General features: G+C 45.4%; 1 protein-coding gene across 3 annotated transcripts in view; it reads left to right on the forward strand.

The window, feature by feature from the left end:
• The window catches only part of STAG1 (stromal antigen 1), a 162,072-nt gene that overhangs the window by 73,619 nt on the left and 68,596 nt on the right, over positions 1-19,857 (forward strand). For all 3 annotated transcript variants that reach the window (XM_027724991.2, XM_027724992.2, XM_039391148.1), the window contains exon 6: positions 18,058-18,134. In XM_027724991.2, the coding sequence (XP_027580792.1) occupies positions 18,058-18,134 (77 nt within the window). The remainder of the gene's footprint in view (positions 1-18,057; positions 18,135-19,857) is intronic.

The following is a 19,857-nucleotide window of genomic DNA, read 5'->3' on the forward strand; positions in this document are numbered from 1 at the left end:
TTATTTTAGATGACAGCGATGGTGCTCTCTGTGAAGACAGGAACTAATTACCAAAAGCAATCAAATACCACCAGATCTTAGCCCTTCCTGACTGCATTACAAATGGGAAGAGTCCCCATGGCTCTGATCTTTCCAAAGGTGCAAATTCTGCTGGAGATTGTCAGACTTTGTGCAGACCAAGGGTGGGAATTAAATTGCAAAAATGACGTTTCTCTCAGCAAACACTGTATTTGCCATTCTCTCTCTTTTGCATTAGGGAAGCCCCAGACTTATTTGATGAAGTGCAGTGCTGGTACACTGCAGTAATTACTTCTAGAGAGAAAGATGTGGGGATGATTAAAAAAGTCTGTGTCCTATTGAAAAAGCCATATTCCCTGGCACAAAGAAAGTTATTAAACCAAATCCAGTATTCTCTTAATCTGCAAGCATTCAACAGTAGCTGGATTTAGGAAGCTAAGACAAGCTTGAGTTTCAAAGAAGATACATCTGAATTTGGAAAAAGTGGACTCTCAGTCATGTGCTGCTCACATTCCAGCACTGCCTCCTTCCTTCCTTGTTCCTGTAGGTCTCCTCACACTGCCTCAGTTGTCTTTAACCTGAACCATGACCAGCTGAGCCCTGCAACTGTTCACATCCTTTTTGTGGAAGTTTCCCTTATTTGCATGGAGCAGGAGGTGTGGTGGGATGTTTTTGGGTACCTGGAGGGGGAGAAAAGGGTGTTGTACAGGAGTGCTCTCAGATCCTGCAGGAGCAGCGAGGAGCTCCCCTGCCAGCAGTGTCTGTACCCTGGTTAACCCCGACTCTGAGAGCCCCCAGCAAAGCTGAGCCCAGTCTGGGGTGACTCCCCAGCTCAGGAGTTGTGTCTCAGGTGTGGAGTTCAGCATTTCTGCCTGTGAACCTGTTCCATTCCAGCTGGGAACAACTGGCAGTACCTCTCTCCACCCACGGCACCAGGGCCTGGGTGGGATGGGACAGGCCGGCAGGAGCAGCTAGGAGGGTAACACAGCTCTCCCTGATTGGAGCCTGTTCACTCAGGAATAGTCTGGGGGCTTTAATAGGCACCATCTGTGGTGGGAATTGGCTTCTACAAAGTCATAACATCATCTTTGGAAATCCCTTCAATGCAGTTTGTCAGATCTACCACAGTCTCTGCTGCTTGTTTTGGTCATTTCATCATTGAAATAAGTGTTCTGGATAACTTAGAAGTTCTTGTGACTTAGGAAAAAGGGCCTAGAAATACTTCTATCAACTCATTAGAGTGAAAACTTACTGTAGAAATATTTAACTACATAGATACAGAGGTAGTGGAATTTCAGTTTGTGGTGACATAAATAGTGGCGATTTTCTGCTCTGTTGGTTCAAAGCATTTTTGTCCCCATTTTGATTTTCATCTTATATTCTTGAAATCACTTTATTTAACCAAAATGCCTTTTTTTTCATTGATGAAGAAGTGGCAGATGCATTTCAACAAAAGAGCATCTTTTGAGGTGAACAAAGGATTGCTGTTATTCCTGTGTTCTCACAGCCTGCCTTTTAAGCTGCTAGTTTTTTCTTTATGGAAAACAGAAAATGTAACACACCAAGTGAGACCAGTCTATTTGCACAGATCTCCATAAAACCAGAAGTAATTTCTTGCAATTAGAGCTGGATTTAGGAAGAGTCCCCTTTTTTTTTCTTTCCAAAGTTTTGAACCAAAAGAAGTAGAGAATCTTGACCTAGAGCTTCTATGTTTCCCATGGAATTCCTCCTGTAGGAAGTGGCTGTGTGTGACAGTGTGTTTGTGGGGAGCCCCTTTGATTCCAAGGATATTGCTCACATGACTCTTGTTTGAAGGGAGCTCAACCAGAGTTCTCAAAGTACTTCCTCCCTTCAGACTCTTTTGACACCCAGAGAAGTTCTGGACTCCCCTGACAGCCTCTGCAGCTGTAACTTGGCCTCTCTGACCTTGGCACCTGTGTCACTTCTGGAGTCTGAACCTGCTGCTGAATGGAAATGACAACAGTTGCTGGGCCAGTCAAGGTGCCAAGTGACCTTTGTAGTCTTAACTCTGGGTCTTGTAACAAGAATTTTGTGTCTTCTGTGTCTTAAGGTTTTGCTTTTAGTAGACAGCCAGCTGTAGATTCTCACTTCTTGTTCCTCACTGGGGACGTGGTGGAAATCACCGAAATTCTTTCTCTAGAGCCCTTGAAGACAAGTTACTTCTGATCTGCAGAGAGGAGCTTTTTCTAAAACTGTGGTTTAACAAAACTGATTTTTGCAGTTCATAGAATCACAGGATGGTTTGGGTTGGAAGGGATCTTAAAGCCCATCCAGTGCCACCCCCTGCCATGGGCAGGGACACCTTCCACTAGCCCAGGTTGCTCCAAGCCCCGTCCAACCTGGCCTTGGACACTTCCAGGGGTGGGGCAGCCACAGCTTCTCTGGACAACCTGTGCCAGGGCCTCCCCACCTTCCCAGGGAAGAAACCCTTCCCAATATCCCACCTAACCCTGCCCTCTGGCACTGGGAAGCCATTCCCCCTTGTCCTGTCCCTCCATGCCTTGTTTCCAGTCCCTCTCCAGCTCTCCTGGAGCCCCTTTAGGCCCTGGAAGGAGCTCTCAGGTCTCCCTGGAGCCTTCTCTCCTCCAGGCTGAACACTTCCAGCTCTCCCAGCCTGGCTCCAGAGCAGAGGGGCTCCAGCCCTTGGAGCATCTCCATGGCCTCCTCTGGACTTGCTCCAGCAGCTCCATGTCCTGATTCTGTTGGAGCCCAGAGCTGGAGGCAGCTCTGCAGGTGGGGTCTCACCCTGCTGCCCACCCTGCTCTGGCTGCAGCCCAGCACACAGGGCCCTTTGGGCTGGGCACACACTGCTGGGGCACAGTCAGCTCAAAGGAGAGAGTCACATGCACTGCCACAGCTGCTGTGAGAGAGAGGAGAAAGGAATTCAACTGCTATGCCTGTCCAGAGATCATCCACTCATCCTGGGGTGGCAGCACTGACAGAATCTCAGCAGAGCTCACACTGTCTGGGTTCAGAGGAAAGGAACCTATTTGATTTCATCTCTTGGTTTATAATTTGAATTACTGAAGTGACCAGTGACACAGAATCTTGTGCTCTGAATGATGAGGAGATGGAGTTTGTGAGTTGGCAGCACTTGGATCTGTAATTTTCCAAGCAGCTGTTGACAAGTCTTTTCAACCAATCACCACTGTGTTTGCTTCCAGAAGATGTAAATCTTTCCATTAATGTACAGAAGAAAACATATGCCGGTCCTGGTACCACTTGTGGGTATTTCAGTAACAGACTGGAATTTTAAGTCCTGATTAACTAAGGAAAGAGATTCAAAGTGCCATGAGTTCTTTATCTGAGTTACAAAGGTAACAAAGACTTGATTACAAATCTTAATGATAATGATGCAGAAAACTAGGCTGAGTTAGTTTGCTTTTTGTTCTCGAGATTTGTGACAAAGTAATATTTTTTCTTTTTCCCCTCTGTAAACTCCAGGCTTGTGGGGCTGGCCCCAAAATGGCAAAGATTTGTGGTGATGCAGAGATGCAGAAATGTGACTTACTGCTGTGGTGTGCAGAACACAGCTTATTCTCTCTCATATCATACATTTTGACAGTTAATAACTAAATTCATGGCTTAGAGTTTAATTTGTAATGTTTACAGTTGGAGTTATGTATACTTCTGTCAAACAGATACTTCTGTTTCTACTGTTTGTGGGGGGAGAGCCCTCTTGAGCCGTAAAGATTTTGGAACACCTTGTGTGTCCTTGTTCTGCTCCACTTGCAGCCCTTCCAGGAGAGTGGCAAACAGGGAAGGTTCCAGCCCAGGCCCATGACAAGCACTTGCCAACCATTCTGTGTAACAGCAAGGAAGGATGTTCTCCCTCTCAGATTTGTTTGATACCTAAGACTCAACTGGTTTACCCCTGGTTTCCATGGCAGCCTGGAACAGCAGGATTGTACTTCAGCTGGGTGGAAAAATGACTGGATTGAGCTCTCTGATAGTTCACTGGTGACTTCCTTGGCACGTCTTTGAGACGTAACAAACAGTTGCATCTGCACTTCCTCTGTCCCACATGGAATTGTGTAGAGCCTTCTCATAACCCTCTTCCCACCCCTCCATTCCATTTTGTTGCAGTTATTTCTTTGTATTAAAAATGCATCAGTTAAGATCAGAGTGGAGCTCCATTGATATGTTTCTGAGCTGATCCTTGTGCCCTTCCCTGCTCTCTCAGGTGCGAAGCCTCTTCTGCCCCAAGTTTCTGAGGTCCCAGCACTGAGATCTGTGGTGTAAACACTGCTGAGATGGGCAGTGCTGGTTCAGCTGCTGCAGGGTGTTGTCAGAGCAGAGTCACAACTGCTGGGTATGAGCTGCTTGGGCCTGAGCCAGACACTGTGGCTGGAAATTGTCAGCTCACCTTGGGATATCACGTTATCGCTCTGATCCTTTCCTCAGGGATTTCCCTGTTGTGCTACACTGCATATTATGTATGTAATGCCATAATTATTTCTTTTTCCTCCTTGATTGGGATATAAAATTCAAGTTTATTACGTTTCAGGAAGAAAAAGTAATCAGAGGTTGGGGAATGAAGGAAAAATTTGACATGTTCAGAGTAAGTGAGTTTATCTCAGACTGTGTAGTCAAGTACTATTAGTAGAGTACATTCTAGTGTAATGAATACTAGTCTAGTACACCTTGGTTTTTAGTTGTATTTATTCAGTATACAGTATTAACAGTTGAGTTTACTTGCATTGGCTTTGCTCCAGTTATGGTAGGTTATAAAGTCAAGAAGGATGCTATGGGCCAGGTTTAGCACCAAGCTGTGAAGGTGTGAGATAAGTTGAAGTGCAGTGCTTAGGTGTAGATCTAGATTTCAGGTGCACAGATGGATATCCCCCAGCTTGCTTTCAGGGTAATACTCACAGAACTGACCTTATGAAGTGGCTCGTGTTTCCTGGGGCTCAGAAGGCAGACCAGACACCAGGCAGCTCTTGGGAAAGGGGAGCATTGCACTCCTCACCCCCACGACTGCTCCCCTCTGCTGCCTGTGCTGAGCAAAGCTGGCAGCTCCTTCTGCCTGGAAACAGGGAGAGACATCACACAGTGGTGAAAAATGCATTAACCCTCAGGTATTCTGAGACTTTAATCTCCTGGAAACAACATGAGATGGCAAGGAGTGTGAAAATGGGCAGTCCTCTCTCCTCCTTGCATTGCTTTTAGCTCCTGTCAGCCTGTAATAACAGCAAAAAAGTACTAAATGTCATGGAACCACAGGATGGTTTGGCTTGGAAGGGACCTCAAAGCTCATCCAGTGCCACCCCCTGCCATGGGCAGGGACACCTTCCACTATCCCAGGTTGCTCCAAACCCCATCCAACCTGGCCTTGGACACTTCCAGGGATGGGGCAGCCACAGCTTCTCTGGGCAACCTGTGCCAGGGCCTCCCCACCCTCCCAGGGAAGAGTTTCTTCCCAATATCCCACCTAACCCTGCCCTCTGGCAGGGTTACTGGACACAGTTTGTGTTGACAGGGAGTTACAGCTGAGAAGGCAGTTATACCCAAAACATGGGGATTGTACAGAAAATTCAGCACTGTGGTTAAACTTGAACATGGTTAAAATATGAGCCTGTTACAGTAAAGACACCCTGATATTAGCACTTCCAGGTGTCTTAAACTGACAGTGGGGGAGAGGGAGTGCTGGGAAACCTTAAAGGAAAGTTTGCCTAAAGTGCTGAAAGCTGGGGAAAAAATACTCTTGTTTTTTACAAAATATTGAGAAAACTAAGTGTTTTTTACAAAATAGTACATTAGGTGTAGGTTCTGGTAAAGTCTTTTATAAGTATTGCTCTGTGTTTTCCCACTTTAAAGAGTTTTCCACTAAGCTGTAAGACCTAACCAGAGGAGTTGTGGGGCTCTGGTTAAGCTGGTGGTGGAAGGTGCCCCTGCCTGTGGCAGGGGGTGCAATGACAGGAGCTTTAAGGTCCCTCCCAACCCAACTGTCCTGTGAGGAAGGTGGCTACTTTGTTCTGGCTCTTGCATTTGGGTATCAACAACAGATGGTATTAGTGGCATGGTAATACATGGTGTGTTTACACAGCCATTTTTAACTTGAGCAAAATACATAATTTCAACTGTTTCTGATCCTAAAATTTTTAAGGTAGAGGATCTAAAACAATCTGAGAGGATTATAAATATTTAAGCATTTTCCTGATTCAGCCTGCCTTGCAATGTTCCTCTGTGTTTTTCTTCTTTCCTTTTTCCTTAGCAGCACTTGATTAATTTTCCCCCTTGAGCCCACTATCTTAGTGTTAATTAATGTGCTCAGACTCTTCCTTCCCTCTTGTATTTCAGCTGCTGTTTATTACTATTTGTCTTTCAGCACTCTTTTCAGGACTTGCTGCTTTATTACTTATGTAAAGTTTTGAGGTTCTAGTATTACTAAGTTTATACAGGTGTATCTGTTTTATGTTTTGCTCTCAAACACTCCTTAGTGAATCTTAGACATACACTCTTGAGGAACAAGTTGCATGTTGAGCTTTCTCAGTTTTCTGCTCCTTTTCCCACATTTCCACTTCTATTTGTCTTGCCAACACTTACTGTGATCTGTGTGTGTTCCAGCAGTTTATCTTCTCTCAGTTCTGAGGTGACAGTTCCCTCTTGCATTGTATTTTTAGCAGCATATCCAGACTTTTGCTCATTTTGACTCTAATATGTGCTCTCTTGTTCTCTTACCCATGCCAAAACATGTTGAGCAAATATTCATTGTGTTGTTTTAAGTTCACTTTTGATCTGATGCTTCCTCTCACTTTTCCCTCCTAGCCAAGTTCCAGTCAAAAATTTAAAAAATATTGAAGTTTTCCTCACAGCCTTTTTTTTTTCTGTAGGGTTTCTTCTCTTTATAAATCCCTTGTAAGTGAAGGTCCTGTCTTTGCTCTGGAATAGCTAATCCAGGCCCAGTCACTGATCTCAAAAGCAGCAGATACAGTATCTGTGCCACTCCCTGTGGGGAGGTTTCTCAGATAACATGTGACACATTTAAACCATTGCTGTTATTGATTTCCTACTCCTTCTCCTCAGCCTGGTTAATGACTAAGCTCAGAGCACCTGGGTTTCTTAAAGTTCATGGAGTGGGAACTTGAAGCTGTTAGTCTGTGTGACAGATACACATTTACAGTGAGGACAGAGCAGGGCTGGGGCCTGAGCCCTGGCCCTTCTGTTGTGCAGTGAGGAAGGGCTCAGTGAAGCCTTGTCCCCTTCCTGAAGCTCCAGGGTTTTACACCCCCCAGGACCTTCCAGTCCTTCGTGTGCTGCACTTCTGGGCACCCATCCAGGGGACTGCAGGGAAGGTGCCTGGAAAATGGAGAATGTGCCACTATGGACCAGCTTTGAGATAGGTGAAATTGTTCAGGTTCTCTTACAGGAGCTCAGAAGTGCAAGCAAATAGCAGTGGGGAGCATCCTGATCAGTCCTCCTGGGAGACCACCCCTTCCTGCTCTGCCCTCCCTGGTTCCCTGGCTGCAGCAGGACCTGCACACGTGGCAGAGACAGGACAACCCTACTCCTCCCAAATCCCGCTGTTCTCTGGGGCTGGTGAAGCCACACAGAACAGTGCCCAGGCCTGGAGCCTGGGGGCTCATCAGGGTCCACAAAGACACTGCAGCAAGGTTGCACAGAGCATCTGAAGTTTGGCACTTCTTAGTTTCTGCTTGAATTTCTCAGCCTGAAGATCAGGTAATTTTTTTTGCATGGGATTTCTCAAATTCTTTGTACTTCCTTAAAAAAAAAAAAGCTCCATGCATGTGTTCAGACAGTCAAAAAGTAGAAAGGGACATTGGAATGAGATAACAGCTGAGGGAAAATAGATTTTTTTTTTTCCCTAGCAAAGCAGGAAAAATAATTATGTGACAAAGGAGGTCTCCTCTCATCTTATGTCCTTTTAACTGAAGAGAGGGAACGATAAGGCATTGCCTTGAGCCAGCTCAGCTCATTTTTTACATTGTCTTTTCACAGACCATTGGCAGTAAATGCTTGGTCTTTAATATACTCTAAATAAGTGATTTCATGAGAAGCAGAACTAATGAAGAGGGGTTTCTAGTGGATCTGTGTTGGTCAGTTTTACTGAATTACACAAAAGCAGTTGAACATATTTGTGAAGAGTCAGATAACCTTTATGAGAGATGAAGTTCTGAAGGCCATGTAACTTAAACAGATTTGGAAGAACCTCGTGACTTTTTGGAAACTAGAAAAGCTACCCAGACACAGTGCTGGGGAAGGGTGGTTGTGCTGCAGCTGAGGCTTTTGCTGAAGCAGCAGCACTCACAGTGTGAGTGTCCCTGTCTGTCTCCAGCTCAGTCAGGGACTGAGAGAGATTAACAGAGATTGAGGTCATGGTTCACTCTGTGCCCCAGTGACCTCTTTGGCTTCTGTTCACTCACCTGCTTTGGTAAAATTTATTGGGACACTTTATATCCAAGATCAGTCAGATTTGGTTAAACAGATAATTCAGACATTATTAAGCAGCATAGTTACAGACAGAAATGCACCCAAGTCTCATTTTTTTCTTTCAGGTTAAGAAAAAATCCTGGAAACATTGCAGGTAGATGGTGGCTTTCATTTAATGGAGGAAATCAAATGTTTTAGATATAGGAAGTTTCAAAGAAGTTTCTGTATCTCCAGTCTCACTTGGCCTGGGGGCTCTCTGAGGGGTGAGGTGAACACTGAAAGGTAAGGATTGGCTCTGGGATGCCTGGAGCTCAGTGGGCAGTCTGTGCTGCCATTGCTGATAAGGTTGGGCACTGGAGAGATGCTGCAAGTGCAGACATCCCTTTGGTCCTGATCCTGCCCTCCCCTGAGAGGAGCTCAGTTGGTCAGAGCTTGGTGCTAATGACACCAAGGTTGTGGGGTTTAGCTATTCAGAAGAATGCATAATAAAGAATCTGTAGTACGTGGAGCCTCTTCCAGTGTGGTGCAACAGAAATCCATTACTTTTCCTTTGAGAAGTACTCTATTTTAAAAACTGCTTTGAGGCTTATTGTAATTGCTCAGAAATATTGTTGAAAGTACAGTAGTGGTACAAAGCACTTGCTCTGAGCTGAAATGTGTTTATCTGACAGGTTGCATATTTTCAAGGCCTTTGTTACTACATTATCCCACCCCTGAAGTTGTGTTATGACCAGAGACACCTGGTTATTACATTATCCCACCCCTGAAGTTGTGTTATGACCAGAGACACCTGGTTATTACATTATCCCACCCCTGAAGTTGTGTTATAAGCAGATTCACCTAGTGCCAAGCCCCAGTTCCCACAGCAGGGACTGGTGGCATGTTGGGAGCTCCCCACAGCCCAGGCCTGGGGCTGGGCACAGGGATGGTGCCTGTGGCCTCTCGTCAGCCATGGCAGTGGGGTTGTCACTGCACCCTTGGCTGCAGAACTGCTTACCCAGCATCAGTGTGCTCCTGTTTGGCTTGTCTGGCTCCTCTGCTGTCACTGGGTGCCCCTGGGAAGTGTCTGGCTCTGCTGTCTTTGCACCCTCAGGTCAGGTATTCACACAGACAGGATCCCCCTGAGAGGGGGCAGAGCTCAGGCCCACCCTGAGCCCCTCTTGTCTCTGAGAGCAGCTGAGGTGGGGACATGTTCCCAGGGCAGCTGATGGGGGAGTGCAGAGGTGAAAACAGCCTTTGATAGAAGCACTCAGGGTAGATACACCTAAATGGACTTATTGCAGATATTTGCATTGTTGTACCTCACACTTAACTTTGAGCTCAACCTCCAGCTCTCTGTTTATATTGCTGGATTTGAGTCACTCCCAAGAGCAGGCACCCAAAGGCTGCTTCCACACAGGCACTGACCAGCTGGAGTTACTCACAGTTTGCTCCTGGAGCAAACTGTCATTGGGAATAATCTGAAAATAAAACCTCTGTGCTTGGCAGTGCTCTGAGAGGCCAAGGTTAGAATTAGAAATAGAGGACACGTTTATATGTGTACGTATTAGAAACAAAGAAAAAATCTCTCTCAAACTTGCCTTGCACCTCGTCTTGAGCACTGAATGTAATTGGGACCATCCCACTTCCAAAAGGATATACAAATTTAGAGAGAAAAACCCAAGCAGTGGGGTAAAGAATGGCAAATAGGGGAATAGTTATTAATTGTGTTGCAAAAAAGATCTCGGCTTATCCAATAAAAGGATCAGGCAGCAGCTTTAGGGACAGAATGATGTCCCTTCTGAAGGGTGTGCAGTTAAGCTGCAGGTTGTGTTGGACATGCAAGGTACACAGGATTAAGAGCTGACAGATCCACCAGCAGCTTTAAATCCAGCAGTCCCAGTGTGGCTTGGCCCTGCAGCCCAGCACACCCTGAGCTGCCGCCACAGGCCACGCTCATCTCATGATGCTTTGTGCTTGCACCACTCCCGACACCCCGTGCACACTGCTGGGTACAGAGCTCCCTGGTCACCCTGTGTTCCATCACATCCCCAGGGAACGTTCCCAGACATCCCCTGACAGCTCATGGGCAGGAAGCTGCAGCCGTCAGTGGCTCCCAGAAAGGGATCTTGGCCCCAGCGCTGGGGGAACAGGGGAAAGTTTCCGAGGAGCATGTCTTGGGTGTGTGCTTTGCCTCTCTCCTCAAGCCTGAGTGTCCTCGCTGCTCACAGCCTTCTCATTCAGCACACTGAACTGACTGAGGCAGGACAGGGCAGGGTGTGCCTGCGGGATGATGGAGGTTCTGGATGCTTCCAGGTGCAAAAGACATTCCCAGGAACAAACTGCTGCCTTTGGGGCAGCAAAGGCTCCTGAGCTTTTCACTCATGTTCACATCATTTACTGTTGTTCAGGTCTGACAAAAAGGATGGCTACCATGTGAGAATTGCTGCTTCAAACCAGCAAAGCCTGAGAAGATCTATTTTGGGAAATAATTTAGTACAAATACTAGATTGCAAGTTTAGTGTCTTTGATTATTAATTATTTGGCTTCTTGGTACTCAGTGACATGAACGTGGGGGTGCAAAGCAGTTCACACTTCCCAAAGGCACATGCTGTAGAGCCATAGCAAAACAGCATCACCTGCCTTACACCCAGAGCAAGGAAGTTTCCTTTATTAAACTTCTAAGACTTGAGCACATGGAGTGTACCATTTCTGATGCACTAAATTATGTAGCCTACTTCTTTTTCTGCTAGCAGTCTGTGGAATCAGCATGCTTTCTTCCTGAAGAGCTTTATTTGCCAATTTATGGGTTTTATGGCTCTGAAATCCTTCAGCAGTGTTGGCTCTCAGCTGTCATTCTGGCTATTCTAAAGAATTCTGTCACCAGCAAACTGTCTGCTCCATTATTATCCTGTCTTTCAAAGCATTTATATCTGCTATGTAACCTATTTTATCAGCACTTTTACATAGAAAGATCTACTGATAGGTTCATTCTGTTCTGAAAACTGACCATTTTTGCTATCTTTGTTTTCCTGTCTTTTAATATGAAAACTTTCTTGCCTATGCTTACTACATATTAACTCCTCTAAGAAAATATGAAGGAGATCATTATAGAATTTTGAAAATGTCCATGTGTTCCTAACTGTATGACTTTTACCTGGTTATTGATGCCTCCTGGGGCTGCAGGGGGTTTGTGAAGCACAACTTGCCAGAAATGCCATCAGCCTTGAGCAGGCCCAGCAGTCGTGTCCAGCACAGCAATCCCAGTTACCCACGTGTGGGTCTCCCTGGCTGGAACCCCGTTCCCCTCCCTGCCCTGGGCCCAGCCAGCAGCCAGTGCTTCCCCAGGGACCAGTGCCCCCAGCCAAGCCCTGAGCAGCCAGTGGCTCCAGGAGAACACTGTGGGAAATGCTCCACTGGAATCCAGGTAGGCACATCCACAGCCTGTCCCTCATCCACTGAGCAGGTCACCCTGTCACAGGAGGAGAGTAGAACCTGCTTTTCATAAACCCTGGCTGGGCCTCATCCCTAAAACTAAAGTTTTTTGTAAATTGAGGTGTCCACACTGGGCGAGATGTTTCCCTTTAGCCCGAATTTGGTGTGAAAGGCCAGCAGAAACAGTTCAGCTGATTTTCTGAATGACAGTAAGGAAGAAGCGTTTCCTTCCTTATGGATAAGTTACGTGAACCATTGCAAATAATGGATTTCTGAGCCTTGTGTAATGGAGGAGGTAGAATTCCAAGTGCTTTAGGAGTGTTCCCTGGGAGTGTGCCTGTTTGTGCCTCAGTCACTGACAGTGTATGTGGTATGAAGGTGTCACTGTGGCCATGGGATGAGCCCAGGGTGGGGACTGGAGGTGGCAGTCAGGCAGTGAGAGCACAGAGCACCAAAGGGCCCTTCAGGATGGTGGGAGGACTCCAACAACCAAAGTTTCCTCATTCCAGAGTCAACATTTCCTTTCAGATTTTCTCATCTTTAATGACATGTGGCCATAAACATGGTGACCCTAATGGAGTTCTCTGTAGAGTTTTTCCTAGTCTTTAATTCCAGAAGATTGCTGGGAAGGATTTTTAGCAAAATCAGGATCTGAAAATTCTGGAAAAGGAGCTTGCCACTAAATCCTTGTCCTGTGTAACATTTCCCTTTGTTCTGAAATCCAGAATAGCCTTCTTGAACGTGTCTGGGTGGTGCCAGCAGGGAGGGAAGCCAGAACTCCTGCTGGGCACAGGTCCTGTGGTCTGTACGAGGGACTGTGAGCCAGCAAGGCAGGAAGGGCAGAGACAGAGGCTGCACTGCTGCTCTCCCTCGGTGTATTGAGGTGCAGGAGGTGCAGGGGGCTGGGAGATGAAGGGAATTAAACCAGGGAGGTGTCATCAAGGAGTAGAGCAAGTTAAGGGTTTCCAGTGAATTCTTATAACTGGTGGTGACAAGGTTTTGATACAGAAGGAGAAAAACTCAAGACGGAAAACACTCTCCTCCAGAGGTAATTGTCATCATTGGGATGGCAATTTAAATGAGCCCAGGCATTAGAATAATAATATTCCTAGTTCTGTGAGAGCTAAATGAAGAGCAAAATAATGATAATGATCTTCAAAAGAGGAAGAGACTGTACTAAAAATATATATAAGTTCTGTGTGGGAAACACAACCAAGGAAAAAAATAAGAGTTTCCTGTTCCAAAAATTCTGTTCTAGACTCAGGTGTAAAATAACCTAAGGCAAAGGAGGAATGGGAATTATAGCAAGATAACTACTTGTTTCAGTCATGGGCTGTGCAACAGTCTGAAAACCATCATGGAATGTGAAAAATCAAATGATCAAAGGTAAAGATTCAGGAATTGCAGAAACTCGATGGACAAAATCAGAGCAGTGCATCAAATATGCAAAACAGTTAAGGGTAACAAAATTCTCTTCTGGTAGGTAAATGAATAAGCAGAAGGTCAGTTAGAGAATTGGGCTGCAGCAGGAGAGGGCACCTTCCCTGGTGAATTGTGTGTGAGGCCTTAACATTGCAAACAGATTTCAGAGAACACATTCAAACATATTTTGGGAACTGACAGATCCTTGTTTCAGTTCTGTTGTGGGAGAGGAGACTTGGGTGAACCATTAGAATTCTATTTAACATTTGTCTGTGATCTTGTTTGATAAGGTTGTACTTGCACAGGACTGTAGTTATTCTCCCCCTGGGGTTCTTACTGATTTGTTCAGTAAGAGTTCACTGTTGAAAGCTGCTCTGAGGATGAGTTGGGTCTGTGTCTCTGAGGAACTCCCTGGCTTTTGGATGTTGCTTCACTGGCAGCAGGACTTGGGCAGTGTGGAGTCCCTGCTGCAGGAAGACTTGGGGAATACACCAAAAAAACCTCTTCTATTCCTGTGCGTGCTGAAGTTCAACAAAGTGCTTAGGTTGGCTTCTCTCCTGACTTCTGGGTTCAGTAAAGACTTTCAGTTTTCCAGCACAGAAATCCATAGAAAGTCGGGAGCCCTGGTGGGATTTGGGAGTCTCAGCAGATGTGCTTTGACTTTACCATTAGTGCTTCCATTTGGATTAATGATTAATGCCTGTTGATTCCAATGAGGGAAGAGCTTCTGCACTGTTCATGTGTGAGCATGAGCAAGGCACAGAGAACAAACCTATGTGCTGCCCTGAGTAATTTGTGGGGAGCTTCAAGCAGCTCTGTTCTGGGACCAGAAGTGCTACAGAAGAGGACCATGGCCCAAGCTGAGCAGTGAGAAATAACCTGCTCCAGGTGCTTTGACTTCAGCCTTTGTTTGTCTTTCCCGTGGAGATTTGTCACTGCCACTTCTGAGATGATGAAAAACTGCACTGATGGGCATTAGAGAAGTGGATTCTTTCTTATGATCTAAATTCCAAGTGGGGAGAAAGGTATAAGAGATGCAAATTGAGTGATACTAAGGGAGAGAAATACTGCCCATCCAGCAATTCTGTAATCACCATCCATCCTTGCAAGATTTTTATTAAACTTGCCCTCTCTTGGCAGTTCCAGCAGCCCAGATTAATTCCCAGTGCTCTGATCCCCACTAGCAACTTGGAGCTGATGCAAAAGAGCACACTGCCTGTTTCATATGATCCTTTCCAGGGCAAATCTTCTGGTGTCTTCATCTCCATGCCTTTATAAATCTTTCTGCTGCTTTTCCAATTTGTGTGGTGGAGAGATACTAACCAGTCACATGAATGTAAGGGTCCACTATTAATCCTCCTTTAGCACAAGGCTGGGGGCTTATTTTGTATCCATTGCCTTCACTCTTGAGCTGCAGTTTTCCCACTGCTTTTCTTGCAGCTTACTCAGCGTGGGCAGGAGGTCCCAAAGAGAAGGGATGGAATTGCTGTGTAGCTTCCATGAGTAAAGGCACAGAGGTGCCACCTGACTCTGAGGTGTAGCTAGTGTGCTGCAGAGGGTAGAGCTCAGTGCCAGCAGGGATTTAGGTCTCAGGAGGCCATTTCCCACCCAGTCACTGGGTGTCATTAGCAGTGTGTAAAGAACTGGGCACTGCTGGACTGGAGTCCCACTTGTGCAGTGGCCTGGTCTGTCATCTGACCTTCCCTTTCCTGCAGGAGAACACTGGAGTGCAGCATTTGGTGTAGGGTTGTTCCCTGGGGCCAGGGAGTTGGGAACTCCTGTTTGGGGGAGGAAAGGTGCTCATGGGACAACCCCCATCCAGAGGGTCCCCTCTGTAACTCCCAGGATGAAAGGCTGGTTGTTGCTCAAGCTCCAGGGCTTACACACCCTATAAAGCTCTTGGAGGTCTATTGTTTCTTCTCTTCTGCAGGGCTCACTGTTATAACTGGTTATTCTTCTCACTATAAATCCATGTTTTGAAGTCACTGAGTACATGGTGTGTTATATCTCCTGGAAATATTATATCTTGTTTTGTCCACAGTTTAGGGGTTTTTTCATCCAGTTTTGTATAGACCCTTTTAGTCTTTCTCTTCTCTTTTTGAATTAAAGTTGTGTCCTCTGCATGGGTTTTTTTCTCTGCACTTTTACAGGCTGGGTTGGGTGGTATGATTAATTATTGACAAATTAAATTGGTACCTGCCTTAGCTGAAAGTTAAACTGGAATTTGGTAATTAAGGATATGGACTTACATGTCAATGAGAAGACTTAAAACACAATGTATGTGAATAGGTCTGAACTGAGAACTTAGTCCTGAAGTAGAATAGGCTTCTCAACTTCTAGTGAACTAAGACAGTTCAGGTCCTATTCACTAAATACAGAGTGAGAGCTTCATGATAGGGGTAAAACTCAGAAAAGGATAGAAGACTGGCAGCAGCATGAGTAAGGCAGAGACTGTGGGGATGTATTCCACTCCTTTGATTGTATTCTATAGAAAATCTGTTCTGTTTGAAGGATTCACTTTAAAATGGGAGAGTTTTGCTTTTCACTAATGGCAGGAACTCTGAATGTTGCTGCCCATTGCAGCGTGGGAATGTGGTGATGACACCATGAAACCTGCTGTGGGCAGAGCTTTCCCAGCCCATTTACAGAGTGCTCCAGCAAAGCCAGTGGGGCTGTGTTTTGGCTGGGGGGGGAAGGTGGTGGGAGGAAAAGGCTTCAGGTGCCCACTGCCAGATAAGCAGAAACTCTCATTCTGCCTCCTGTAAACTTTGCCATAGAAGGTGGAGGAAGGAAGGAGACCTGACAGTGAGTGGGTAGTGCTGTTCATCTCCACTCCTTCAATGTTTGCTGGCACTCCCCTGGCAGAGTTGAGCTCCTGTGCACACCTGGGAGGCATCAGGAGTGGTTTCATCCCTCTCCCAAAGAACTGAGCCAGTGTTTGTTTGTTTGGGGGGGTGTAGGATCCCTCCAGCCTCACCTGTAACCCTGCAGGTGATCAGGGAAACCCTGGAGTGCCCAGCACGGAGCTGGTGCTCTGTCAGTTCTGGGCACACAAAGGGAGGAGCCTGGCCATGATCCCACAGAAACTGAAGCTGTTCCAGGCTATTAAGAAAAGTCATAAACAGATAGGAATAAAACTGGGATCAGGGCTCCAAAGCAGTAAAATAACAAAGGTCAGGAGGTCACTGACTGACTGAGGGGTGTGTTGCCAGTGAGAAGAGCAGCAGATGCAGCAGGCAGGGACAGAAAGGGGGTTCCTGCACCTGAGAGGGGTTTCCAAGAACCCCTGTCTGTATCAGTACTGAGACAAACTGGGAAACTGCTGCACTTGATCAAAACAAAACTCTCGGTGGTGGGGGAAATACTAAAATATGTCTGCGTGTACAGGTGATTTCTGAGCTGATAAAACACACCTTCAGTGGTCACATGATGGTATTCTCTTGGGCTCCTGGTTTCATATGGATATATTGCATTACTAATTGTTTATTAATAATACAGAAACACCAAGCACAAATTTGTCGCTGTCAGAACTGAGGTTGACAGTGTTACCCGGTATGAAACAGATAACAGTTAAATATTATTTCATGAAGAAGCAAAACCAATTCAAGAAATCACTTTTTAATTTGTGTTGTAAACTGATCTCCCAGTAACATACAGAGGCTCTGACTGTGCTGGCATGTTTTGAAATGTGGATGTTTCTAATGCTTCTTTTTCAAGGAATAAAATACCAGAATTAAAACATTCATGTAATATTCAGTATGTTTAAACTATCCTTATTTCTCCCTTGTACAGGGATAATACTGCTCACTGTTAAGCTGCTTCTGTTAGGGTTTGAATTTTTTAAACCATGCAGTGGATCATTAATCCAATTGAACTTTCTGCAAAAGCTGTGGGACTTACTCTTTTGTGATGTTAATGGTGTTGGGATGGATTTTGTAGCTCTGCAGTTTGCTTAATTTTTCTGCATTTCCTGCATTAACAAAAGAAGATTGTGAAGTGACCAAGAGAAGATCAGGCAGCAGCAAAGAAAGTGTCTCTGTGTTGTCTTGGGTGATGTCATTGGGTATTTAGATAGTCTCTAGCTCCAAGGGTCAAAATATTTTGTTTGTACTGATTGAATTTGGATCGTGTCACAAGAATTGTCATTTATGGCCATTGTGTTGTTACATTTTCAAATTTGGAAGCTTGGTTGGATTCCCAGTGAAGAGTTAATCCCATCAGCTTGGCTGTTGGGGTTCTGGGGGGAATGCAGCATCCAGAGGGAGGAGTGACTCAGCCACAGGTGCTGCTGCTGGGCCTGGGAGCCCTGGGATGGGCAGGACTTGCCTCTGTCCCTGAGCTGTGCTGGGGCTCAGCTGGGCACTGCCATCACTGCCTGTCTGTGCACAGAGAGCAGGGCATCTGGGGTCCAGGGCTGGGCACACAGAGGGCACAGCTGGAACTGGAACATCAGCTTCTTTTGATTCTGCACACCACGTGAAAACACTTGGCACCTGCAGCCAGGACGTGAGTCCCCGTTGCTGTCACTGCTGCCTTGCACTGGCTTGGCTGCCAAGAGGAAAAGATGGAAATGTCACTAACTCCTGGTTTGAAAGCACATTACAGGACAAATGGTTTCTTTTTACCCATTTCTTCAAGAGACAGCCTTGTTCAAAGCATTCCTGTTATTGTTGCACTCCATACTCTTGTGTGTATTGTTGAGCTGTTCCTTTAGCAGCAGGAAAGCATTGAGACTTTGACGTTCCGAAAATGGGTTGTGTTAACTTCTCTTTTTCTTTCACTACGTTACAGGTACAGTAAGAATTGAAATGTTTAGGAACATGCAAAATGCAGAAATCATAAGGAAAATGACAGAAGAATTTGATGAGGTAGAGTATACAAATAGTTCTTTAAATATTATGAAATATATTACTGTATACTCCTATCCTAAATTAAAAATGCAATGAGCAAAAAAACAGTGGGAAAGCAGTGCCTCAGTATGGGAAATTGCACTGACAAGCAAAGCAGAGAATTTTGCTGTTGGATGAGGAATAACAAGCCAACTTTAGGAAGGAGATAAATGGTATTATTTATAATGAACAACCAACAAGTAATACAATAATTTGTAAGGTGGTTATAGTCACTCACCTTGACAGGTCAGTGCCGTGGGTTGGGTAAGCCCTGGATCTGAAATACTGGTACTGAAAAGTTGGGAGTTAGGCATTTTAATGTCAGAAGTCTAGTGTCACACAAAAGCAGGGAGCAGGCTCACTCCAGGGTGTCACAGAGCCAGGTCTGACTGTGCAGGAACCACCTGGGACCATGTGAGCCCTGGGCTGGACCCGTGGAGACCCTCCTGGATCTTTGTGTGGCTTTGGGGACACCCCTGTGTGTGTGTCCCTCCTGGATCAGGGAGAGCTCAGGGAGAGGAGCACAGGAGGAACTGTGGAGCTCTGATCCCACTGCCCCTGGCAGTGCCATTCTGGGCCCTGACATTCACCTCCTGGAAGTGCCACCACACAACAAAGAACTGCAGGGCCCTGAGACAGGCAGAACCCTCAGACAGGACCGCAGCATTGGCACCACTGGGCTGTTTTCTGTGTGCAAAGTAATGGTCTGTTCGTTTGAAATGGCAATTTAAACCAAATAGGAACTTGGCATGAGAAGTACCATTTTGGAACAGTGATGCAGAAAGAAGAACTCTTTCAAAAGATCTAAGCATTTAGTTGAAAACAAGTGTGTTACAAGTCAGGCTGTGTGTCTTCTGTCCAAATAAACATGTTCCTAATGGTGAATGCTTTTTAGCTTTGAGGTTTTCAAACTGTGTTTCCTTTGATTTTCACGTATAAAAAGCTGGATATTCTGAGCGTTCCTTTTATTTAATGAGGAAAACAAATGCTGAAACAGGAGTTTTCTGTAGGACAGCAATGTCTGTCTGATCAATTCTAAATGGAATGCCAAGGCTGTGATTCAGAAAGTTAAACAGGAAAACTATAAATAGAAGCACTGCTCTTTCTCAGGATTTCCTTCTGCATGATTTCCATCTTGTTCATGGCCTTCAGTGGAAGATGTTTCACTGAACACCTGACTGCAGCCATGGGGTGCTCCTTTGCTGTGCTCAGGTGTTCAGGCAGTTTGTGTGCATGGACAGAGAATAAAATTTGGGTGTCCAGTGATGAGCCGAAGGGTTGTATCAATTCATGCTAAATTACTTTTACTTTTTAAAACATCACCAAGCAGAGTTATTAAAATGCAGTGGTGTAGTTTAAATTTTACTTGGGTCATTTAAAAACCAGCATTGGATATGGTGTGTAGTCCAGTCCCATCATATAAAATAAGGGACCAGTGCACTGTCCAAAGGCCAAAGAACTTTGATTTTGCCCAAGGGCAGGTTGTCCCACAGTTGATGGAAGAAAGTATTTTTCAAAAACACTTTTCAAAAACTGTCAAAGTTGTTTCTCAAAGGAGAAACAACCACTTCCTTATGCAGGGCATGAATGTACCTAAGAGCAGGATGCCTCAGAGAGTTACAGGGTGCACGAGCTTTCTTTCTCAATTACTTAAAACTTCTCAGGGCTTTTACAGTTCTAACACCTGTAGCTTCTGCCTTAA

Source organism: Pipra filicauda, unplaced genomic scaffold (genome assembly GCF_003945595.2).
Source record: "Pipra filicauda isolate LSUMZ 115617 unplaced genomic scaffold, ASM394559v2 scaffold90_size2875636_pilon, whole genome shotgun sequence".
Taxonomy (NCBI): Eukaryota; Metazoa; Chordata; class Aves; order Passeriformes; family Pipridae; genus Pipra; species Pipra filicauda.